We start from the raw sequence: 26,752 nt of genomic DNA, 5'->3' as shown, positions 1-26,752 counted from the left end.
AACGACAGGGGAAGCAAAGAAAGCCTTGGAGGGGATACAAAGAGGCAAAGCAGCTGGTCAGGTAACATCCCATCTGTCGAATGACGGCGGACATATTGTGTTAGAAAAACTGGCCACCCTGTATACAAAGCGTCTCTTGACGGTGAGCGCACCAGTATTTTGGAAGAATGCTAATTTCATCTTAATGCACAAGAATGGGGACGTCAAGGACTTGAATAATTACATGCCGATCAGATTACTGTGCGTTGTCTACATGCTGCTTACAAAGATAATAGCTAATAGAATTAAGACCACCTTAGAATTCAATCAACCAAAGGACCAAACAGGATTTCGTACAGGCTACTAGACAATACACCTGTAATGACTCTTGTAGGGTTAACTGTATTAATAAGCAAATAGACCATATTTACATTATCTATCAGGTGATCGAGAAATACACGGAATATAACCTACCCCTCTACATAGCCTTCATAAATTAAGAGAAGGCATTTGATTCGGTCGAGAAAGCAGCAGTCATGGAGGCACTGCGGAATAAGGGCGTCGACGAACCATATATAAACATACTGGAAGAAATCTACGGCGGATACACAGCCACCATAGTCCTCCATAAAGAAAGCGATGAAGTTCCAGTAAAAAGGGTGTAAAGCAGGGCGACACGATATCCCCAACGCTATTCACCGCGTGCTTACAGGAGGTTCTCAGAGCCTTAGCGTGAAGAGCTGGGGATACAGGTTAATGGAGAGCAGCTAAAGTAATCTGCGATTAGCTGATGACAGTGCATCCATGAATAACTCAGGGGACGAATCGCAACTCATTATCAATGAAATGGACCAGAAAAGCGGAACGGTAAGTCAAAATATTAATATCCAGAAAACTAAAGTAATGAGTCTCGGAAAAGAACAGCGTTTTGTGATAGGTAGCGAGGCACTGGAAGTGGTAAAGGAATACATCTACTTAGGACAGGTAATGACTAGAGCACTGCACGGGCCGCGATTCTCGGCCCGGGCCCGACCCGAGCCCGGCACTTGTTCAAGTTTACCCACCCGAACCGGACCCGGTGACTCAAAAGCGATACCCGGGCCCCGCCCGAACCAGAGAAAAACATTTCACCTACCCGGCCCGGCCCGGCCCGACCGCAGATTGGGCCTGACAGGGACCCGAGCCAATAACCTAGGTGATGTTCCTCGAACAGGCCATTGAGAGGAAGGTGTTTCAAGCAGCAGATATGTACGTTTTGTTGGCGCATGTAGCGCTTGCAAGTATGCTTTAATCTACGGTAATTCCTTGAACAAAGCCTTCACTGTGGTAACGCTTATTCGGCAGCGGCATACTGCGCATATTTTTTCTACACATACAATGGGAACAATCAAGAGCGTTTGGTAGCAGATATTGCAGCAAGAAAAGTGATTTGCAGCATGAGTTCAGTTTTAACAAGGAGCGCGATAAGAACAGAGGAGACAGAACAGGGGCGTAGGCAGAAATATTTTCGGGGGGGGGGGGGGGCACCTCCTTGATCTGTAGTGGGGACGAGCAGGCAGACGTGGTCGAGTGTCATTTTCTGCTCTGTATGCTATGGCAAAAAAAAAAAATTCGGGGGGGGGGGGGGGTGGCACGGGCCCGGGTGTGCCCTAATGTGGCTACGCCCCTGAGACAGAACAAAACGCTCTGTTCACTTTGTTTTTATTGCGCTCTCTATCGACAATAACTTTAAAGCATGCTCTACTATCAAACCAAATCATGCACCCTGGATATGTAGCACCTGTCTTTAGCACCCTGCGCCGGCAAGACAAATAGAGGAATCAAAGCCAAATTTATCACCCCAGTTATAAATGCGCTAACCGAGATAAAAATTATGACGAACTCCGTGCACCACGTGTACTACGTCTCGGTGCTCTCGTGGTCGCCTCCATAACTTGGTGTAGACGAAAATTGGCATGGGAAAGTAAGAGGATTTGACGAATATCACTGTCGGGTCATGACATGATTAACATGAAAATACTGTCGCATACGTTGCCAAACCCTTTCCTCCAGATACGTGTGGCACATACCCGTTTACCACGGGCCGTGCTATGCCGGTATGCGCCACAGGTGATTGACAGTTTACATCTACCCGGGAACGGCAAGAACAGACATTGGTAATTTAAATGCGAGATCTTTAAGAAAAACCGACATCGGCCGCGTTGACCTGACGAATGCAAAGAATTAAAACTATGATCCCTGCCGGAATCGAACCCAAGTATTCTGCGTGGCAGTCAGTTATTCTACCACAGAGCCACCAGGGGCGTAGCCAGAAATATTTTTCGGGGGGGGGGTTCAACCATACTTTATGTATGTTCGTGCGTGCGTTTGCATGTGTGCGTGCCTATACACGCAAGCAAAACTGAAAAATTTCGGGGGGGGGGGGGTTGAACCCCCCCCCCCTTGGCTACGCCCCTGAGAGCCACGTCAGGTCTATAAACTTGTCTGGAAAAACAGTCAATGCAGGTGTAATGTCGGTGCAACGTCTATTGTGGCTGTGGTCCTGGTTATCTAATTTTACAATAAAGGAATAGACACTACATGATACTCCTACGATACAGGCGTCATATCAGATGAACGACTGTGACTCCAGTGTTGGCTCCGCTTTTATAGCACACTAATAAACATTACATTTGTATTCCTATGATCCAGCAAGCTATATTGAGGCATTGCTCGACCCCGGAGGAATACATTAACGAAAGTTACGTATGATATTCACATCATCGTGTCATAAAGCACACTTCGTTTTGATAATACTATGAGTTTTAACGTGAGTGCTGGCGTTACGTCAGACCAAAAGTTACCCTTTAACCGCCAGGGCTGTCGACGTGCCTGGTGAGCCCAAGATGTGCAGACAACTACTATACTTAAAACGACACGTCGATCCACCTCGTAACGCGTGGCCCAAAGCAAAACAAAACAAAACAAAAAATCCAGCATAGAACTACTCGCTGACTACTTTGCATGAAACCGATTCCCACGAGGAGTGGGGTTGTGCCGAATTTTTGTTCTTTCTATCTTTCTCCTTCTTTTTTTTTCTCTCTGTTGCTTTCTGGCTTGCGTCCTCTTTATTTCTATATTTTTTTCCTCCCTGTATTTCTCTCTATTTATTTGAATATTTCGCTCTTTCTTTCTTTTTCTGACTTTCTATTTTTCTCTTGCTCAGTCTCTATACTTTACTCTCTTCCCTCCTGCTTTCCCTCCTCTTTACCCTCACATCTCTCCTCCTCACGCTAACTTCCCTTTCCCAGCCCCATGCTATACTATACTATTCAAGGCTATGCTATGCTCTGTTAGCGTGCCTGGATTGCCGAGTGATGACGGTGCTCTCCTTCGGATCGTGAGAACGCGGGTTCGAATCCCGCCTGGCCAAGAAATTTCTTTCGCCGATAATTTCTCTCTTTCTTTTCCTTTCTATCTTTCTTTCTCTCTCTCTCTTTCTCAATCTCTGCGCTAGTTCTCTCACCCAGCTGGCTATTCTATCCCGCGCCGGAGACATCGCCGCACGTGTTGTGGGAGCGTAGCATGTACGAGGAAGACGACGATGAAGAAGACGACAAAGAGAGCGCGTGTCGGTTAATGATGATCATTATTTCTGTTTCCGACAAATTACGGCGACCTTAAACAGCTCCGCTGTTGAAAATGTGGCAACTTGCACGAGTGGTGCAAGGCTGGACTAACAGCGGAGCTTGTGGCCGATCTGGATTAGCAAGGTCTCAATTAGCATAGTCTTAAATAGCATGCTCTTAGTTGGCAATACGATATTTAACAAGGTCTTCATTAGCACGGTCTCAGTTAGCAATGTCTTAATTAGCATGATCCTAATTAGCGCGGTTTTAATTGTCAAGGACCTCTCGCTCTTTGTTCCTTTCTCTTTCTGTCTTTCTTTTTCCTCTTTTCTCTTCTGCTTATCTGTTCTGTGCTTCTGTTTTGTTTTCTGCAGAAGGCACACTCATTGAGGTAACGCCTACATTACACATCTATCATGTCAACCTCTATGGTTGTGCTGGCCACAGGCCAAAGTATCTGCCACTTAGGCGATGCAGAAAATTGTGCTGTCACTGTCCTCATTTCTTGAATGTACGATGCCGAGAGCAAACTATCCTTATTTATATTCAATCCTAAAGCTAAGAAGAGAACGAAAAGAGCGCACGCCGGCCGAGTTATTTGGTTGCACGCGTTAGTTGCAGTTTAGTTTTCTGGTCACGCGAAACAATGGAATGAAAAGCTTAAACAGCTCCGCTGTTAAAGCAACGGTATTGACCACGAGATCGAACAGAGTCGGCACCTAGCGGCGAACGGACGAAACCCCGAGGTGTGTATGCCGGTCAGCCGTGGCCGCTTCAGCAGCATTGTATGCGGTGTTTGTACTTCGCGAACTTGCGATGGAAGACGACGACGGTTTGGTCGACGGTAACCTGTTAAAATCTTATTATTTGCTTTTTGCAACGGAAATTCGTAATGTGAATCGCGAAAAGCATTTGCTCGATGCGACCGCACAATATGCGCTCGTCGCCTTTTAACGTGTCGTGAGGCGAATATGAGTTCTCTTTTTCCTTTCCAGTGCCCTTGCCTTTGAGCACCATTCTTAACCAAGTTGGGGAGGGTGTCATGTGTCTCGCTGAAGGCGACGAGGTCGTTGCAGCGGGCCACACTATTGAATGTAGTGCCATCGCGTCCAGGTGCTCCTCCGACGGTTCAGTGCACATTATCGCATTCGTGCTGCGATCGCTCGGCCTAACAAAGGATCCACATCAAGTCGACTTGAAGTTGGCTGGTGATTCGAATATAACAGAATTGAACTGCACATGCCCTGCAGGGTAAGTATAGCGTCACTGTCACACGGCCACTTTTATCGCGATCAGGAATGATGCGGATCAGGTTCTGCTACACGGTCGCTCTTAACAGTGATCAGGCCCAATTGGAATACCGGCGTTCGCGGTCTACGCATCTCGGTCTGGCTGACGTCTGTGCCAAACTCGATCCGGATAACAATGGACCTTGCAGCAGCGACCATTGTTGATCTATATCGAAAAATCCTATCCGTATCGGCCCTGATCGCAATCAAAGGTGCTCGTATAATCCTCAAGTTGTTCGGATGTAGTTGGTCGCGACACGTATCGCGATTCGTTTACATCATGCTAAGGTGACTTTCCGTTTCGGACTCGGCTAACCTCTCACTTGTTAAGGCAAAAGCCGTAGATGCCTCATCAAACTCGAAAATTGACCGTCGGCGGCGTCAACACGAGTGATGCAAAAAATCATCATCACGTGATGACGTCACCACATGACGTCTCAGATAGCCAAATTTTGTGACGTCATAGTTACGCCATCATATGACATCGCCGCTTTGCACTTCCTCAGTGATCGGCGACCGATCACGGAGGCAGTGCAAAACTAGGTGAGCTGCAGAAAACTTGCAATCACGTGACGTCATCATGACGTCGCACAGCGCCGAATTTCGTGACGTTACTATAACGTCACATGACGTGACGGCATACGATAACACCATCACGACATCGCCGCTTGGCACTGCCTCCATGATCGGCGGGCCGATCACGGAGGCTGTGAGTGCTAAACCAAGTGAGGTGCAGAAAGCTTTCACCGGGTGGGAGGATGATCAATACATAAATATTTACTGTATTGTTTGTTTAATATTTACTGTATTGTTGTTGTTTGTTGGCATCCTGCCTCGAGTGCCTTTTCTGCGCCGTGCCGGAGAGTCGACGAGCCCGGCCGTAGCGTCTTTGTTCGCTGCGGCAGTGGAGAACGTAGCGTCCCTTCGCCCCGCCCGTCTTTCGTAAGAGCATGAAGGGACGCCTGGGAAGTGGGGGGGGGGGGGGCTGCGGTCGCTCTACCAGCAACTGCGAACTTTGATCACCAGGGTGCGGCCGCGAGCGCTCTCTCGGGAGACCTCTGCAAACGTCTCGTGCACCCTTCTACGTACTGTGCTCTCACCGATTCGCGTTGACACGACATACTGCACGTAAACCGCTCGTCTCCCTGGAGCAGTCGCATTCCCTTATACCAGCGTTTCGTAGACTTACACGAGATCGGGTCGAAAAGGGTTATAGCTGCTAGCCTTACTTCGTATAACATTACAATTTGTTGCTGTCGCATTCATTGCTTCGCCCTTAAGCGAAACTGTGACTTCTTCAAATATAGCACTATGTGTTATGCTTCACAACGACTGATTTCAGGTACACCTGCGACGGATCCGCGAAACTACGAGTTATAACATTCAGGCTTAAAGTCGTCATCATGGCTGTTGCAGAATACATGCTTCGACGAAATTTAGACATACAAGCCGTTTGAAATTCTTCTGTGAAAGCCATCACTCACTTTTTTCAGAGGACGCAGACTTGGTAGAGGCAGGATGTTCTCTCCTGGGCCTGACTGACTTGCGCATCAAGACCACGGCTAGCGTGACGACGCAGACGAAGATGATAGCCGTGGCTAAGACGGCGCATGCCGCCACCACTTCAAGGCGCACGCAAGTGGCCGCTGAAAAAAAGAAAGTAAGAATGCGTAATATATACTGGAACCACTGCATGTCACTGCCTTCCTCACGACTAGCCCAGAAACACATAATTTAGGTGCGCGTACGGCTTTACATGGTATGGTTGTTGACATTGCAAAAGTTTATCCTTTCGTTTTTTCCAATACTATTGAGGTCCTATTAACATTTCCGAGAATAACAATGTAATTTATAGTAATTGCGCCAGCGGCAGATCCAAAGCGTGTGTTAGAACCTTCCAAAAAGCGGCGCCAGAAAGAGCACTAAACGAGAAACTTTAAAAGGGTTTGAACTTGAGCTTGTTGGTACGGCTTCATAACAGGAAAGACAGACAGGAGTTGGCGCTGGCTAACAACATGAGCGTTTATTTCTTAGGTACAAATATATATGCTTCTTTGGAAAGGAACATAACAAAAAGAGGGAGAATGGAGAAGGCCTACGCATGCGTCCCAGCTATAGTCCATGGGTATGCAATGGTCAAATGCGGAGATAATCGATACTTGTCAAAAAGACGGACAGACAAGTCCTGTCTGTCCGCACTGTTTCCTGTTATGAAGACACTTTTAAAAATGTAAACAATTACATCACACAACCCATCAGCGAAATACTACAAAGTAAATGCTTACAATGATTGTGAGAGTGTGCAAGAAGTTTGCGTTTCAGATTGAGATATGTGCAGGGGGCGTCTCATAAGCGATATGACTTAATGAATGGCACCGAAGTTACAGTCTTAAGAAACTTTCGACACTACTGTTGCTTAATTGCCCTGTGGATTATCGTAGACGCCGGTACGGGCCTAAATTAGTTTTCCCACACGGGTAATGCACATCCCGTCAAAACAAATAAGGCGAGAGAACAGACTTTTGGGCTAGTTGGTTTGTAACGTACATTGAAGCCATAGCGCTGTTAAGACAGGGACCACAGGAAGAGGACGGGACGTGCGCTACTCACAACTGAAACTTTATTTCGGAAACAGGTTGTACTTATACGGCAATAAAAACTGCAAACATCACCAAAAAACCGTATCAGAAGCGCAAGCCTGCATCATCCAGATACGCGATTTCCTTTGCACTTAGAGCAATCGATGGCGCGCTGACACAATTTGCATTTTTTCTAGCAGTCAACCAGGGCCTCGACGATCTCGCGTATCCTTATCGCAGTTCCTATACAGAACTAGGCACTCATTGAACAAAGGTCGGCAGCCGCAGTGATTACAATGCGCTGAAACCAGCCCGTCGCGGTAACAGTTAAGCTTGTGTTTGTGCTCTCTGAGCCTATCATTCAGGCATCTGCCTGTGCCGCATTCCCGGTGTTTCTTGTGGAAACACCGGGAATGCGGAAAACACCACTTCCGCCTGTCTTGATTGTGCCTGCTCGAGCTTGCCGGTTCTTTTAACTGTCGCAACACCTTCTCTGCACGGACAGGAGCATATGAGCAGGCTAGCCTGCATCCAGCAGCCGGTCCAGAAGATTCTATATTGATAAGTTGGCATTGGAGCATTAAATTTGTGTAGTTTTGTAATAGGTTTTTTTAAAGCTTTCGCAAAATGGGGTAACCTTTTCTTAATTGCATCGCTGTAATATTTAATGTGATGTAGCACATAGAGAGATTGCAGGCAATTTCGCGTTGTAGCATCCCCCTCCCAATGAGCTGAGTCGGTGCATGTTTGTGCATGCAATTAAAGCTTAGAGGAGCTCCCAGTGGATCAGCGCTTATAGTTTGTGCATGTCGAGTGCTGCCGGTTATGAGGGTGCCAGCTGTATCGAGTTACTCTTTAGAATCCATTCGATTGTTCATGTCGTTAAAGTAAAAGTAAGATGAAAATACTTTCACGTAAGTTCAGAAACCGTACGCGCGAACGAGAACCTGCATGCTTACTTTACTGTGGCCTGGCATAAAATCTCTCGAGTGTTTCTAGGATAAGCGACAACCTGAGGGGATTAATGTGGACAAAGATCAGCGCACTGCAACACTCATGCCCCTTCGCAATGCCTGCTTCCCAAAATTGGGCTTTTTTTGCTAATCATGCGCGCAAATTTAAGAACATAAATCGTGCGAATGGCTCACTTGAGGCGGCGTTTTGTGTGCTCGGTTCGGGCTCGACGACAGGCGTGTGGAGGTATCGAGAGAGCGTTTCAGCTTCGGGCTCGCCGGTCACAGGAGACAGGCGTCGCACGAAGATGGAGTACGACGTTCCCTCCCACAGCTGCAGTGTGGCTGACTGCCGTGACGTGTACATGCGGCCGCTCACGTCCGCCGCCTTGTCAGGGATCCTCCACATGACCTGCAAGCGCACTCTTCTATATTGTGTATAACATGAAAAGCAGCACAGATCGGCATATTCAGAGAGCGTTTACTGCACAAAATTGAGGCTAAAATTTTAACAATCGCTAAGGTGACCGTGTTGTTAACCAAGAAAGGCGTAGGCAGAATTTTTTTAGGGGCGAAGCTCCTCTTAGTCTAACCTTGTCCGGCGTCAGGCGTAACCGGCAGTATCTCCCGAACAGTATAATAGATGGCGCTGTCTCATAGAAGTACATACAAAGTGCAGTTGAGTGATGATATTCTAGATGGCGCTGTACACAATCTGTGTCGTCATCACCATTTCTCGTCTTATTTCCCAGATGGCGTTGGTCCAATAGAGGTGTGCGCAATAGTGCACTTGTGTGAATCGCCACTAGATGGCGGTGGAAGTGCCGCTACTCTCCGATTGGCTGCTGCGCGGGCTGTGCCTGGGTGCGCGGGGAACGAGTGCCTCTCTGTCTCGTGGATCGTCGCCGTACGTGTCGGATCGTTGGTGGGGCATGAACGAAGCGGAGCGGCGGGCGTGGAGGGCCGCGGCGGCTCGTGCTCGTCGCCAGGATCCCGCGGTGCGAGCCTGAGAAGCGGCGGCGAAGCGAGCGCGGCGCCTGGCGGATCCCGCGACGGTGCGCGCCAATGACGCCGCGGCGCAACGTGCACTCCGAGCATCGGACCCCGAAAGGCGAACTCGAGAAGCGGCGGCGAACCGAGCGCGGCGCCTGGCAGACCTTGATGGTGCTCGTGCGCGGAAAGCGGCGACCAAGCGGCGCCAGCGGTCTCACATTCAAGGAGCCGACGCGCGGTTCGAGCGGAAATTTCTCGATCATTCGTTTGGCCACAGTTTCGACGTGTGTGATCGACTTTGCTTCAATAATAACCTCAACGCGGTGTTTCACACTCTTTATATGATGTACTGGGCGAATTTCACGGAAGAGTTTCACGGTTTTCCGATGATTCCCTCCTGAGCTTCGCCCGATTCATCATCATTCACCCCGTGGATATGCTGTGATTTTTTTTTTTGGGGGGGGGGGGTGGAGTGGTTGTTAACCAGACTTTATGTATGTTCGTGCGTGCGTATATACACACTACACACATATAAATAATATTGAAAAATTTCGGGGAAGTAAGTATGACACCCGCGGCTAAACCAGTATTAACCAGGACTGCGTTTCTTACGATATGTATATGCGTTTGGCCCTCCATAATACGTCATGACAACGTTACGAAAGCCGCGTTTAAAGTAATGCATGCGGTCATCACGGCAACAAGTGGGCAGTACGATAACGGCGTCCCTTATGGTGCGCGACGGGGCATATATGTTTCTCACGAGTGTATTTTAGCGGGCCCGTTGTTCTTTCGTTGCATATAAACATATATACTGTCACTCACGAATCACGTAAAGCAATGCGCCCCTTATCTGTGTTTACGTCAACCGCCTTATGTCCATTCGCTGAAATTTGCAACTAGCGTGCGCGAGCGGCTCTTTTTTCTGTGTATCTTCGCCATATGACTGAATTAAGTTCCAGAAAGGGTGAGGGCAAGTGCATGTACACAAAGCACATGCCTACAAAACAATTTTTTTGCAACTTCGTTTCATCAAATGGCGCTGACACAAAAAAGTCGCCGCGGCTCACGCTAGTTAAAGATTTGGGCGGCTGTACGTTGCGTAAACACATGTGCCACGAGATGACATGATGCCTGTATCTATGCGTAGATCACGACAAGCAAGCACGGGCTTGTGGAACTGGATGTAGTGGAGCCTGGTCGCACCTCATACTTGATGTTCTTGGCTTGTGGCAAGAGGCCGAATTCCCATGCGATGTTGACCTCGACTCGGTATCCGCTGGAGTGCTTGACTTCAATCACATTCGGAGCAGCAAATATGGGAAGGGAACTGGCGACGGAGGCGTCCGCCTGCACATAGTCGAAGCCTGCCAAGGCCAGGTCCAAGCCCACTTGGGTGTGAGCAAAGACACCGTACGGCGAGAGCGCGACAACCTTAACTTCCGAGGCCTGCTTCAGTTGGCTGCGGCTGACGGTTGCGTTGAGGTACTGCGTCTGCGTTTGAGGACGTGAAAAAAAGTTAGCATTGTTAGGTGATTGCATAAACGATTACCGTGAGTGTTTGTGCGATTTGGTAGTTCATCGTGAAGAAAATTTTAACAGCCCGGTAATAGCCACACGTTGGTATGCGCTGCGAAATTTTTCACTACATATATGTGTCTTTTCTGAATAAAGATCAGTTGAAAGCCTCGCTTGTCCGTCTCACCTCTCTTTTCGTGCATTCGTGTTTATTCCCGCGCTGTTAAAATTTTCTTCACGATTCCATAAAATATGAAATACAGGGCAACATAATGGCAGCTCATTGAAGCTCACCGCCACCAAAAACGGCAGATAAGCGGTTGGGAGAGGAGCTGCTGCTGGACACGAGTGATTGGACCACGGTGTAAGAATATACTCAGGTGATGACACTCTTCCCCCAACGCATGGGAAACCGCAATCCGCGCGCGTCCAGATAATGTTCGGGTTCTTATCAGATGACTTGCAGAGGACGCTACGAAAAGCGGGGCAGTCGTCTCCATAGCAACGCGCATGCTGCTGATAACGTGCATTTTTTGTGTCATTTTGCTGGATAATGTGCATCCGCCAAGCGGCGTCGTGGGGCGAAATCGAGAGAGCAACAGGAGGGGGAACGGCGAGAGCGGCGGCGATGACGCAGCACCACCGTGATAACCGTGATTCGGCTACTCGCGGGCGCTCTCCGCCTCAAGCCATTAGATGGCGCACCGCTCAACGGACCGACGACCGAACATTTTCTGGCCGCTTAGGCGCGCGCAGTGTCAACACCTGAATATTCTTACACCGTGGATTGGACGTTTCCGGTGCACTTCTTCTCCTTTTGCAGCAGAATTGAACAAGCTCATTAAGACATATACTGAAATAGCGATGGAGTCAGGTGTTATATATAAACTATTCTTTCAGTAATGTCTTTTAATAAGGAATCTATTCTCCGTAGTGTTCTGAGAACGCATGCCCTCAAGCCTCCGTCGAAATTCATCGCCAACAGTCATCATGTATGCTTGAAATATATTTCCTGACTGCATTGTCGCGTGTCTCCTGAGTTGAAGACTCGTTGAGGAATTCAAGCCTCGCAGGTTCCTGATATTGTGCGCCAATGTTTGTTCCAGAAGTGTTAACTGCAGTCTTGATCAATTTCATATTTCCCCTTATTTGCATATATGAAGACTTTTTTCAGGCTGTAATTAAAACGGCGTTACTGCAAGAAGCGTCGTTCGTTTCGACCACACTGCCAAAGTTAGTGCAAGATGCCAGATCGTGAATAAACTGGTCACTCATTTCACGAGCTCATATCAAAGAGCTGGGCTAGTGGATGGACATACTTGAGGCATAGCGCGAGAAGACGTGGAGAGGAGAGGAGAAACATCTGGCGTCTTTCGTTTAGCAGCTGGCGTCTTTTCGTTTTGCTTTTAGAAAACATCTGGCGTCTTTCGTTGGTTTATTTCATCAATAAACGGCGTTTTGAACAAAATTTTTATTGTTTAATCACGCACAGGAGAAATCTCACCAGGCACTACCTTGGAGGTAAACAATGGCTGCTAATGGGAATGAGAGACAGAAGAAGTCGGCTTTTAGCTAACACTTACACTTCTACTTCTACTAACGTTTCCTACTGGAACATGCCAATGGCTGCTAATGGGGAATGAGAGACAGAAGAATTCGGCTTTTAGTTAACGCGCACGCTGCGAATTTTTTATTGTTCAACAACGCACAGAAGAAATCTCCCACCGGCACCACCTTGGCGGTCAAGATCTGGTACTAGCGTTAAGACTGGTTACGCACTACGATGGGGACGAACGGGTGCCACTGTAAGGAGCTTCGCCCCTAAAAGGGCGGCTTTCTGCATGCATGTCTGAGCTGAGCCCTTGTGCTGTCGCTCTATGCGCATTATAATTTCCTCCCTTTGTTTCTGCACGACGCCATTTTTGAACACTTAAACAGTACTTCACATACAATTCTAAGTGTTTATTCCTTCTTAAGAGACACTATCACATCGCTTTTTAAGAAACGGAACGCGAATTACGATCAGGAGTGGATCCATAGTGGTAAGATGTAGCACCTGTGCAACGTCCTCCCAGCGTTGATCGTTGACAAGCCCCCTTAAAAAGACCACGTAGACCAGCGCGCGCTCGATGGTGTCGTCCTCTGCACTCTCAGGCCGGGACCAGGTGACGCGCACGTCATGAGTACCATGGGCCTCGAGCCGTGCAGGCTCAGGGAACACGCCAGCGTTCACGTCGGAAATGCCCGTCAATGGGTTGCCTGCGAAGGCATAGACCAACCTCAGGGGAGATCAAAAACACATCAGCGGCACTTCGTTCGCGTCATCTGTGTCACTGTTCCTCACTGGCTGCAGACTTTTACACCGGGTGTCCCAGCTATCTTTAGCCAAGCGTTAAAAAATACAATATTAGAGGAAAGCGAGTGAAATCAGTCGCAAATTGCTGACAGCCACCCTGCGCGCTACAGACAATTTTTTGGTTTGCAATTAATAATTCGTTAAATAGGATTACTTAACTAAATTGCATAATATTGAATTTAGGCAAGAAATGCGACTTGCAAAGTTCGAGAGCGTCTTCAGAAACATCCATTACATTATTTGCGATAAAGAAAGTCTCACCTATACCATTTTTCCCAAGCTGCAAACAAATCCCGCGAAACACAAAAAGAACCACGTGACTAGCGAATTCGCACGGCAGCGAACGTGCTGCTCTCAGTCGTGGTTTGAGCGAACAAAATCAGCTGCGGCCGCGCCTCGCCGTCTCCGTTGCAGCGGTAGGCCGATAAGTTGGCGGTGGTTTCTTGGCCCACGTCAGCCAGTTGGCGTGCGTGACGGTGCAAGTTGTAGCGAGCGCGGGCCAAGAAACCACCGCAATTTTTAATCTTCGCGCATATTGCGCTTGCTTCATCATGTAACTAACTAAGCTATATATAAAAAATATACTCTAGCGAGCTCTAGATAACGGTGAGCCCTGTATCGTTGGTTTCATGTTGCGGTTAACCATTTCTGTTTCTTTTTTATATCCTTCGGTCTTGCTACGTGAAATAATCTATCTATCTATCTATCTATCTATCTATCTATCTATCTATCTATCTATCTATCTATCTATCTATCTATCTATCTATCTATCTATCTATCTATCTATCTATCTATCTATCTATCTATCTATCTATCTATCTATCTATCTATCTCAAACAAGCTTTTCCAATGGGCCAAACGTACTTGAGAAAAGAAGAGACACAACCACTAAGGTGTGCCGCTTCTCTTCCTATATATATATATATATATATATATATATATATATATATATATATATATATATATATATATATATATATATATATATATATATATATATATATATATATATATATATATATCATGTAACAATCTCGGGCAAACGGGTTGAACCCCCCCCCTTTTCTCTCTGGCTTCGCCAATGGTGCATTCGCTGCCTCCATCTCATGCCACACTCATCTTTATTGCATCTTTGCCGTTCCCGGGAACACATTCCCGAGTGTGTAGTATAGTAGGCCAGAGGAACAACACTCGGGCCGACCTTCATTCATGTTCCCTTCTAGTCAAAAAGAAGTATGCGTATACAGTATACCTGGTTGCTTCGGTGACGTCTTGTGCCAGAAAGAGCAGGCCTGTCGACAGCCAGGAAACTGCGAAAAGGGTGCACCATCACTGAAATGCTTGTAGATGGTGGGAAAGGGAAAGCTAGATTCACTTTTCTGCGAAGCACTTCCGCTTCAACACTTCAGAACGTTCTGAAGACAGGACAGACGCTTCTCGTGCGGCAGGGACTTTTTCTCGTGCGCTTCTGGACTTGAAACATATACTCGTTTGCATCCTTAAATTAAAACCGCGACCATGGCAATAAAGAAAACGGAAGGCGCGGAATTGCTTAGAGTGACTTGCCGGGCCCTTCGCTGAGAAAAAAGATCACTCAATGAGAAGCCTACTTAATACTTAACCACAGCTGTATATACGAATCAGGATAGATGATAATGTGACCGACGGTTTCTTTGCATGGTTGCGACTACCGAGGTTTTATTCCAGTCACTCAGTAAGTACTCATAATTCGCATACATTGACATTTAACGAATAACAGAACGTATTTAAATGACACTGCTAAACATGCGGCCGAGTTCTGTGCTTGGGCACCGAGCACGGGTCAAGTACAAGCATGGCATCTATGCATCACAGCTGCATCCCTTGTATACTCGCAGATATTGTAGAGTTTTATGGTTGTTTTTTACTGGTCGTATCGGCGATGCGATATTTGCACGTTTTTGCAGTGCTGGCGTAGCAAAGCCTCAGTCACTTTCAGACCAGGAAACCCAATCTAAGCAACTGTATTTCGCAGTTCATGCAAAATTCTTTCGTGATCAGTGCGTTGCTTTAGGGAGACTAGGGATTTAAACAGTGTTCTTAAATTTATTTTATTATAGTATGCTAATGAGTGTAATTATATTTTATGCTATTTTACAGAACAAAAAAAAACCTGAACAAATGCGCAGACTGATTCAGTCGTTTTCTAAATTGCTCTTTCAGCGCTTCAAGAAGCATATATTCACATTTCACTTTCCTTTAATAAAATTAGAATTGAGTACTTACACATAATTCCTCCACGGTGCACATGTGACTCCATACTTCGAAGTCATCGTTGAAGAACCTGCACACGTCCCAACACTGCGAAAGAGAGGACGCGCAAGGAAGGCTTTGTTTTATCAACACTGGGCAGTCACCGTCACGAGCGCGTCGTGGTAGCTGGTGTGTATTTATAGTGGAGAACCGCTTGAAATGCACTTCTATAAGCTTTGTGTGGGTAGTCACTCAGCAGCTGCAACTTGATTTCAGCTCATGTGATATCGACTATGAAATACGATATCGACTGATATCGACTGGTTCGCTAAGAAAGACGAACGCATGACAGAAGACAGGACAGACGCTACTAGCAACCGGTTTATTGCAATGGCTGCAATGAAATACATAGCACAGTGATGCGCAGACGAACCGAGCGCATATCAAGACAACACCACTTATCAGGCTAAGGACATGAACCTAATCTCTCTCTTATAAAGGCAGATGGACGTGTTGCTAACACAATAAGTTCCTTTTTTAACACGAAAGTGTTTTATGCCGGGGTCCACCACGCCTCCACTGACGAATTTCCGTCACGGATATGACGTTGTAAAATATAAAGATTAACATATGGCGAAGAAAAAACTAGAAGAAAAAGTTCCGTCACCTGGAGTCGAACTCGCGACCTCTCGGTCCCCAGCGCGCAGCGCGAAACGACTCCGCCACAAACGGCACGTTCTTCGTTATCCTAACGGCATGCTATTTATATACACCATTTACCAGTGGCGGTACTCAGATATCAGGGTGCATCAGCGTGTTTTTGTTATCACTAGCGAGATGGCGCGAAGGGCTCGAAGAGCGCGCTTTAAATGTCGTCGCCCCCCGCGTTGAGATGGGCGTGTGTCTCTATAGGGCGTGGTCGCTCCTGCGCGCGCGCTTATCTTGTACGTCTTGCGCTCTCACCGCAGCTTTGCGTTCAAGTTACAGAGAGCACGAAGGTCATTTCGCTCACCGAAGCGTCCGCTTTTGCGAAAGGAGCGCGCTGCTCACAAACAAATAAGTTTCAACTGTGACAGTTCTCGCTCTCCTTTGTATTTGAGCAGCGCGCTTTAACTGTCGAGCTGTGACAGTTGTTAGTTCGCGCTCATCCTGTGTATGTTCGTTCCGTGCGTTCTTTCTGCTTGAGAAACGCGTCGGAAGTTTCGAGCTGCTTGCCGTTCTTCGCGTGACATTACAAGTTGTTGCTATAGCATTCATTCCTTCGCCCTCGGGGCGAAACAATGCACAACAAACGCTCATCGACATCTGTGAAGACACGTTTTACTTTCGTGTTATACCGATTCCTATGATAGAGGGATCAACCATGTTTTTTCTTTATATTGTACTATCGCGCTCAGTACGAGCGCGTGGCCAAGCGCACTGCAGGGTTGTACAGTGGCGCCGACCATGGCATGTTTTCGAATTATCAGGGGAGGGTTTGGCTCTTCTTGAAAGTGCGTGTCGCCTCCACATGCTTTCACGCTCGCCCTCGTTTTGTGCTCTGGTGATATCAGCTTCGAGGGTGAAAGCAAGCAAGTGGCGGCGATGCGCACTCGTAAGAGCCGCGAAACTCTCTGCCGATAACTCGAAAATATGTCGCGATCGGCGCCACTGTACAACCGTCCAGTGCGCTCGGCCAGCGTGGTCTCGCTCATACTGAGTGCGACAGTACGCCTCCCAGAGTTCACGGGCTGATTTGTTCCTGCTCCTACCTAGAATCTTGGATTCACGAAATATCGGCTCACACATGCATTTTCGGCATTAGGACGAAAGATGAGCCCCGCCAGCTTCCTCTAGATTTTGCGCATGCTCCCTTAACCGGTCATTAAGGCAGCGGCCTGTTTGCCCTATGTCTTGCACACACGGCACAATGGGCGAGGTATGCTTCGTTGAGCATCCTTGCTTCCCGCCTTCGTGGTGCGAGGGCAAAGCTGTGCGAGCTTGCTAGCAGCGCCTGTCCTGCCTTCTCTCATGTCTTTCTTAGCGCAAAAATCAAGATTCACCAACTCTCCCAACAACAAGTTCTTATTAAGTTATAATATATTATTGTTTATTGGTATGAGGTACGACGAGCTATAGAAATCTTGAAAGACTACGTATATTGCAGAGAAAGCTTTTTAATGTGTACCGTATAACTGCCATACTTCATACTTATTTTTGAAAGTAAAGATGATCCGCTTATTTAACATTTGCAATTACAACTTGGGTCTGGCGTCCAAACGGGAGATAAAATAAAATTTAAAGTTTTTTCAGGCGTTACCTAATCCTGATTGAACACACACTCATATGGCACTCGTTACCCACTCGAACAGTGGAAGGTGGTCACTGTGCGCGCAAATTATTCTATGCAGAGAATCTTTTGCAGAGAACCAATCCTTTTAAATTCGTTTTATAAATTAGACATTCAATTGCGAATAACTTCTGCACGAACACTGCGCAAAAATTTCATCAATCCATGCTCACGTGATGAATGAGAGTATTATCTTCTGTGACTCTTCAATACGAAAGAACATTAATTTCGAATATTTTGTATACTGTATATGAGTGATATCGCTCCCTGCATTGTAGAGGTGGTTGCGAGTCCCTGTCAAGTTCCTTGTGTCTCAAGCGACTTTTACCCGCAGGCTGCTCCACCGTTGAGGAAATAAAGAAGTTATTTTAAAAGGGGTAGGCTTCTCCAGAAAATGGTGTTAACTTGCCCGTTTATTTTTACTTCAGCAAATAAAAGAGCTTCAGCAGCTGAAACGCTGAAAAATAGGTTCATCTGATTTTAGTGCTTTCACTTAAACTTCTACTGCCTAAACACAAAGTCCAATTTCTCCACTGAGTATCAATAGCGTTTGAGTTCAATCTCGAACGTGTCATTTACACCGATTCGCAACAGGACCTGGCGTTACGAGCTCTTTACAAAAGTTGCGCGCTGAATTGTAGCGTACACAGCGCATTCGGTCTTACGGGCCACCGTCAGGCTAGTTGCTCTCAATGGAGAAGTTTGTTTCTTTTTCACCTGAAACAAACACAGGTAAGTTTACTAGGGTCAGTGCTAAGCGAAAACCCTGATCTATTCACGGGAATTCAAACTGATGTCGCGTTGATGACTAATAAGACATTAAAAGGATAGAAAATGAAGGTTTCATCATTTCCAGAGAGGAAGAACGCAAGCGCTCAAAGAATGCTTCTCGAGTGCACGCCCTCTGGTAATGACGAATCCGTGCCTACTTGCACAGTTTTCTTCTTTGTTAAGGCCGAAGTTGCATTTGAATTTCGCGCCGAAAGCCAAACTCCAGCACATTTATTGGGACAACATGACTTTCTAGCAACTTTTTCGCATTGAGGCCACGGTGGCGCAATAAAGCTGCTAGAAATTTGTCATGTCTCAAGTTTCGGCGTCTCTCCTGGAACACTTTTCAATCTGCTCGTACCGATTAAGAGCTACAGACGCTGTCAAAATATACGTCTCACGGAGGGCTCGCATGGGGTACCTTAAGGTAAAATCCCTGAAACTTCGTAAAGTGGCGACATCCTTTGAAGAAAGCGCGCCTCCTTTCTTTTCTCTCTGCTCCGCCCTCTCAGAGGCTGTCGCCGCGTCGCTATTGGCCAACTGGAGTCACGTGGGACCGCGCGCAGAGTTCGTTTTCGCTATCGATCGCCATCTTCGCTCCAGATCTCTCCGCGCGCTGGCGAAGAGTGCATGTATCGCGTTTGGGCGTAGTTGCTGCTTCGTGCGCGTCGTGTTGCGGCATAAATTTGATTACAAGGGCGGCGTCGCCTTTCATCGCCATGGGCGGCTGCTCCGCTCTCGGAGGCCGAAACAGATTGAGCGATGGCAAAAACCTTTTCGCAACAGCGTCATGTAGGCGCGACGAGTTACGAAGAAAGACATATGAATGCACCGAATCGGAATGGAGAAATTGAGACCAAGTTATGTGTACCTTAATGTAGCACGTTTCGAAGTTCGCGCAATTTTATGCACGCTATAACATCGTAAACAGGTTAAATTTCACTGAGCAGGTCACTCTTTATCTTGGACGCTCTTAACACAGCTTCTGCGGGATCTTTACTTTGTATCAACAACACAGAGTCTGCTTTTGCGCGCTTAACTTTATACGCGCCAAATTGCTCGAAGTCGCTGGTATACTTCGCGCGCCTAAGAATATAAACACGGACTGATTAATTTACGGAAACGCGCGGACACGTGCAAGAATTTGATTTCGGAGCATTAGAAATTCAGCACAGTTCTTTTGATAAAGCATGGGGCTCGGTCGCAAAATCTCACAATACGATTGCAAATTTTTTGCTCTTTTTATTACGCAACCGCTTTTAGCAGTTAATGGGGCTTTTTTCCTCTTTATCGCTGATGATCAGGCGGTGGATTCGGTATAGAAAGGTATGTATCTTTTCGCAAGGTGCGGGCCCAACCGTGATACGTGGCGTGGTCGTTGCTAGACAATGTTGCAAGCCTTCGAGAAGTACGTGCAATTCCGCAGCACGTACGGCTGTTGACACTGACGTGTTAAAGACATAATAAGGCCCGTGGCCACCATCTGTTCGTGTTTGCGTGCTTAGTACACACATTGGCACGTGGGCGGTACTGAAGCAGTAACACTCTTCCTACCCTCCTCCGTGCTGATAACTGATATACACTGCGAATTCGCCTGCCAAGATCGACGGGGATTATCTCAGAGAGGTGTCTGTACACCACGATGCTAGTCTCGAACGTGTCATTTACCACCATTTCCAAAAGGACCCGGCGATACGGGCTCCTCACAAAAGTTGGGCGCTGAACAGTAGCGTACACAGCGTATTCGGATATGTGGGCCACCTTCACGCTAGTTGCGACCTTTTTATTGCGGTATAGTTATCAAAACACTGAAAAAGTACAGGTAATAAATTTGTGTAACCCACCGGAAGGAATTATTATGCCGCAAGAGCAGATACCCGCAGCCTGGCAGCAAGTGCGAATGCTCGTAGCACACCGTCTGGCCGTGCGTGCATTGACTCGACGAAACGTCGCCGGAGCAGTGCAGGTGGCGGCACAGTCAAAGAGGGAGCGCGAAAGCCAGGAGGAGCGAAGAGGAATCATAGTGTCGCTGTTTTGCCAAGTGTTAGGGGCTTTACTTGAAGGAGCCCGACCACTCGTCTTTAGGCTGCATGTGCATGTTCGAGATTGCCAAGCTATACACTGCTTTTTGAATGAGGTTCTGGTGATTTTCAAAGAGGACTTGAACAAGTGAAATAATCTTTAGAAACCTGTCAATAAAAGATGAAACAGCTGCTAAGTATCTTGCTTCATCGTGACTGCCTGAACTGTACGTAATGCTATTTTATTGTTAAAGGGACACCAAAGGCAGATATCAAGTCTGCGTGGACTTTTGGAGTACCATTCCAGAAAGATTGTAGTGCTTGTTTCGTGACAAGAAAATTCTTAGTTAGAAAGAAAATCACTTTTTAGTGGTCCGCATATATACTGTTAGCGCAATTTAAACCGCCCGCCTCCAAAGGACTCGTGATGTAAGCACTCCCCAAAGCCGGCTTTAGCGGCGCTGCGGCAGCGCTTAATTCCCTTCCCATGACAACAGTGCGCCCGCGAAAGGAACGCACGCAAGAATACTTCACGTTATGATTGGTTTTGTCTACTTTGCTGACCGCTTTGTTAGGGGGAACATAAAGGAAATAGCTTGAGTATAACTCAAGGCCAATGCGAATATTTGCGTTCGGTTCGATTGGCTTCCGACGCGCCTTTCAATTTTAAAGTGTTGGCTCCTATCACACATGAAGCGCAGAACCTTGGCGCAGATGCCGCCGTGTCGGCACTGCTGAAAGCTGCTAGAAAGGGAACGCCTCATCCAGGGTCTTTATTTAGAAATCAGTGGGAAGAAATGTAGTGGTGTTACGACAATGCATCAAATAACGCATCTCGTTTGCTCGCTTGCTGTCCGACAAGGCAATCGACATTATGCTTATACCTGCCGCAAGAAAGCCACAAGAAACAAGGGGTGCTATTCTGGACAACGTCAAATCCCGTCATCTTGTGAAATTTCGTAATGGCGGCATTTTAAGCCAATCGGAGAGGCCGTAGCCACCCTCCGGGTCAATCAGACTTGACCGATGGCGGAATTCGACAATATGGCGGAAGTTCACAATGTCCAGAATAGCATCCAACCATAGCTTACTATAGTAACGACGCCTCTTCGAAGGTAACGTGCGAGTGAGCTGTAGCAAAGCTTCTCTTGATTGTTGCATACAGTTAACTCATCTAGACCGTGCCTATTGAGACGTATACGTAGAATGCTGAGAACCAACAAACAATGAAGCCACGGAATGTACAGGGACGTTATTTGTGCTCTTTTAACCGTATGGTAATAATTGTGTATAAATGTGAAGGAAGTAAAGTGGTCAAAAACACCACTTGACGTCAACTGGCGCAAAAAGAGTGTTCCACACTCGCCGTCATAGTTGCGATAGGCACTGACTTACGCTCCCAGATTTGCATGCACAGAAATACCCGAAAAGGGGAGGGGCGGACGACCGCCGCAGTAACTCAACTGGTAGAGCATCGGGCGCGTTATCCGAAGGTTGCAGGTTCGGTCCCTGCCTGCGGCCAGTTGTCTTTTGGTTTACTTCACTTTCTTCACATTTATATCATAATTACTACAATGCTGTTAAAAGAGTACAAATAATGTGCCCTATGCCTCCCTTGGCATCCGTTTTCATTATGGTTGTGTGAAACAAAGAAACAAGCTCTTAAAGGGGCCCTGCAGCACTTTTCCATGTAACGATCGAATGACTCCATTAAAAGAGTTTATTGCCTCACGAATCAACCGCCGCAAAATATTTTTATAACCTCTCAATTACACAGATTTTTCGCACGATGTGATTGCTTTCTCTCTTCTTTCGTCCCGACGAGCGCGCTGGAAGCAAAGCAAGGAGTGAAGTCACGGGAGAAAGAAGTTACGTCACGCGCGCGTCATGAACTTGAGCACTTAGTTTTTTTCTTCGAACGCACGGCTTACTTTCGGTGTTATCGTGAGTGCGCGCACGGGCACGTGGCGGCCTCCCGCGGTGGCCACGGTAACTATTCAGCCACGATGCTGAAATCAGCCCGTGGACGTTATTTTGGTTATATGGCGTGGTCGTTTGTGCATATAGCATCATTTTGTAGAAAGAAGACGGAACGATTTCTAGCTGACTTTGAGAATTATTGTAAATTCCAGGTCGCCTACTGCGCTATAATGATTGGCTCACGTGTTCTCAGGAACCCTGAATACCGATCGGCAGCGTTTTCTTACCATGCTGAAAAAGTGTTTCTGGGCCACTTTAAAATTTCTTTCTTTCGTATACGTAGAATGACAACACAAGTTCCGTGTTCTCTGCAATGTCAGCCTGCGCAGAACCTCAGCGCCGCATACCGTTCGGGGGATGACGGCGTTAACACAATAACTAAGTTCCTGAGATGGAGCAAGATTATTCACTTGGACTCCGGGTGTAAAAAAAAAAAAAAAAACGCTAGCGTGGCTTATTGCACTGGAGGCGCAATGCTAAAGAGAGAGCGAAGCTGATGGGCGTCTATGTAGTCCTGGCTTTTGCTGTTTTTCTAAGTTTGGCCAATTCTCTCTTTCTTTCTTCTTCTCTCTGTTTTTTTCCTATGTCCTTTTTCCCTGTTTATTTCTATTTTTTCATTTCTTGCTCTTCTTCTCTATTTCACGATTGCTTCCTCCTCGTAGTTATTCATTTCTCTCTCTATCTCTTACTCTCTTTCTCTAAAGCTTTTTCTCTCTTTCTGCATTTTTTCTCTCGATTTCTCTTCCTCATTCTTTCTGTGCTATGTAATACTCTCTCCCCTCCTCCTTTTCCTCCTTCTTTCCCTCCTCCTCACTATCACATCTCTCCTCCTCAAGCTCACTTGCCTACCAATTCCTTGTAACACCATATTTTAACACCGCCTTGTAACACCATATGTAACACCTATCCGGGCACGCTAGCAGAACATAGCAGGCTATGCTATGTTCTCCTAGCGTGCCTGGATAGCAAAGTGGTAAGGAAGCTCGGCTTCGGATCGAGGGTACGCGGGTTCGAATCCCGCCTCGTGAATAATTTTTTTCGCCAAGAATTTTCGGCACTCGTTCTCTCACCCATCAGGGTTATTACACGCCACGCCGGAGAAATCGGCGCACGTGTTCTGGGAGCGATGAAGAAGAGGACGAAGATAAAGAAGAGGATGTACAGAGCGCGTGCCGGTTCATGATGATGATAATTTCTGTTTCGGACAGACAAATTCGCGAATAATTTGAGCCAATACGCCACCTAGCGGAGAGAGCGCGAAACAGGCTATTGAGGTCCATGGAGCGGACGACATTCAATTTCGCACGTGCGGTAGCGGTTCTGGCTGATGGATTCGTCGTCAGCAAAGAAAAGATGCGTTGCGAAGCAGTTTTTCTGCGTTTCGATATGCACATCAGTCAGGCGGAAAGGCGGGATAGTATATTTTCACGAGTTTTCTTTCCTTGAGTGAAGCATGAAGGACGGCGCAAATAACCAACATCCGCATCAGCAAAGTTACTCCGAAGACGGTTGTTTGTTCTCGGCACTTCAGCAACAAGTATTGCGCGGCTGTGCTAAAAATTTGTTGCGCTCTTCGAACGACATCAAGGAATCCTAAGGATAACGCAGCTGGAATGAATCGGAATCAGTTAATGGGAACGTCACGAAGCGACACAAGCTAGAGACGCCGTAGCGGAGGGCTCCGGATAATCTGGACCAGCTGGAATTCTGAAATTGCGCAGTACGCGTGCATCGAGCATTTCACCGCCATCGAAATGCGACAGCCACAAACCGGGGTCGACCTCGCGTCTTTCGGGTCAGCATTCAAGCACCGTAACCGCTGTGCCAATGCGGCGGGCAAAATCGAAATCCTCGTAGTGTTGATGTCAGCGTGCTTGATGCGTGGCGTCAAGGTAGGCCTGAGATGCTTGCTATATTATGACGTATAGTGGCTTGGAGCCTTGCTCTTTAGATGTTGCGCGCTCGATTTCCTTGATTTGTGGGCACGCGTAAGTGGTATAGCCCAACCGAATCTAGTAACGTTGGTATAGCCTGCCTGATGTCTCATCGCGTGGTTCAGGGAGCTAGGAAAGGGTCAGTTTACAGCTACCTATAACAATACATTCCTGTAGCAGCAAGTAAGCAGAAGAATTTGCGGGCACCACAATTTCCGCTCATGTATGCGGATCAGCTGACACACGCACGAACAACCAGACAAATCATAAAGGCTCTGCGCATTGCAAAAAATGGTGAACAAGTTTCCTGCCATCATTTGTTCAGCAGTTAGTAGTAAGTGTTTCTCTCCACCTGTTCTACATGAAGCCTTATTTCGCTCTCTGTACCATCGCCGCCTCATTCTTTGAACAGATTTATACAAGAACGTGACGAAGTAACGGGCTGACGAAGTCGCTGCAAAATACTGTCGTGTCACCGTGATGCTCTAGGCAAGCAGCATTCGATAAACGATGCCCAACGGCAACTGCCGAGTGCGTTAACCCCTGTGGGAATCGAGCGCGCATCACCACCCGATAACAACACGTGCTACGCAGTGGGGATGCGCGCGTCCTACAGATTGCCTAGAAAAGCGCGAGCCGACCCGAAGGGCAGGCAGTTGGCGACGGACTGGCGAAGTGTATGCGCGCGTGTGGTGGACGGCCGGCGTGGCGAAGGCTGAACTGAACCGTTGATGGCATGTGTTGTGGCCGCGAGGACGTTCAGTTGTTAGATTAACTTTTGGCCGTTTCTTTTACTAATAAATGTTTTTTTAGTTGTGAGGCAGCGCTGTATCCCGTCATTTGGCCAGACGACGAGAACCCCCACACCCCCTACCTTCAAAACACTGCCGAACAGTTTGTCTGCCTTGCCGATTGACACGGCCCGTGACAGCATAGCAGCACTTACCTAGCAGTAGATGATAACGGTTGATATGCGTTTGCACTTCGCTAAAAAGGCAGCAGTGCAGGAGCCATCGGAGATCACAGGCTCAACAAAAACACTTAGTAGCCGCACTGGGATTTGTAGGGCGTCCGAATTGACGCCAGACGTTTACACGAACAGTGCAACAACATTTATTTTATCGTCGACGTTGCCCTTCGCAACAACCACAATGAGGTACTCGGCACCAGGTACACTCTCACCTTCGACAAAACACCCCGTTTTCACATCGCAATCTAGGAAACACAGTATTTCCAGCAGCAACAATCCTCACATGGACCTCATTGCCGCCGCCATCTTTGCCAGTGTTGCCTAGCTTTGCAGCACCCCCTGGATTTCTTTTTAGGTGCGAATTATTGTAAACTTAAACAGCTTCGCTGTTAAAAAGAAATAAACGTTTTTGGTAAAAGAGGTTGATACGATAGACATTTTATTTATATGGAAAGCTTTCATATACCGATATGCTGGGCTGCCAGATTCTAATTGTAACATTGTAATCATTGACGGCCGCCCTACTGCACGATATTGGCGCATTTTTGTTCTTTTATTTCTTGTGGGATTTCACTGTAATTTACACACTTGTGGCTTGCGCTTCCGGATATCTTAATTGGTCACAAAATGGCCGTGGCTTCCCCAGCGTAAAAATAATCTGCATTTTGTAAAAAAAATATCACATGCCCTTTTTCGGAGCTTCTGTCAATGTGAATAACCAATCGCTTGAAGCATGGAAAAGATGCATAATTTTCTTGAAGCCTTCTTTGAGGTATAAAACCAATGTTTGTCTCTCTCAAGTAGCAAACGCTATTGACGTCGCGAAGGTTGCTGCTCAGATATCGGGCTCACCATGTTGCACTCCTTATCTCCTGTGCACTCGACGTTGTCCTTGTCCATCTGCAGGCCAAGCTGGAAGTTGAGAACAGCAAGCGTGGTAAGGATAACAAGACGTAAAACACTTTCTACAGGCTTCAATGAATAGATGTCTCGCCGGTGAAAATGGCCTCATTTCATCGTTATGCACCAGCGGCCGCTTTTTGGGAATCTCAAAACGGGCTCTTCGCAGGGAGAACACCGATTCCACTATTGGAGCCCGTCCCTTCGAAGTAAAAAGCTAAGTGTTCTAATTTCTATGATTGCCGGTGTAACAAACACATCTTCTGATTTAAAGATGTCGGCCATCGCATAAAACTAATTATGGAGAATTCAGGAAGCAAATATTGCTTTTCTCTTATTA

The 26,752-nt window shown here is 47.0% G+C and overlaps 1 protein-coding gene across 1 annotated transcript in view; it reads right to left on the bottom strand.

The window, feature by feature from the left end:
* Window positions 1-26,421, bottom strand: part of LOC119386533 (uncharacterized) — a 33,218-nt gene extending 6,797 nt beyond the window's left edge. The window contains exons 1-7 of the mRNA XM_037653801.2: window positions 26,365-26,421; window positions 15,541-15,615; window positions 14,528-14,585; window positions 12,976-13,178; window positions 10,608-10,895; window positions 8,604-8,820; window positions 6,361-6,522 (exon numbers count right to left, since the gene is read on the bottom strand). Coding sequence (XP_037509729.2) covers window positions 6,361-6,522; window positions 8,604-8,820; window positions 10,608-10,895; window positions 12,976-13,178; window positions 14,528-14,585; window positions 15,541-15,615; window positions 26,365-26,412 — 1,051 coding nt within the window. The 5' untranslated portion in view covers window positions 26,413-26,421. The remainder of the gene's footprint in view (window positions 1-6,360; window positions 6,523-8,603; window positions 8,821-10,607; window positions 10,896-12,975; window positions 13,179-14,527; window positions 14,586-15,540; window positions 15,616-26,364) is intronic.
* Window positions 26,422-26,752: the final 331 nt, after the last annotated feature.

This window comes from Rhipicephalus sanguineus, chromosome 3 (genome assembly GCF_013339695.2).
Source record: "Rhipicephalus sanguineus isolate Rsan-2018 chromosome 3, BIME_Rsan_1.4, whole genome shotgun sequence".
NCBI classification, from domain to species: Eukaryota; Metazoa; Arthropoda; class Arachnida; order Ixodida; family Ixodidae; genus Rhipicephalus; species Rhipicephalus sanguineus.
This window is presented reverse-complemented; position numbering and strand designations above follow the sequence as displayed.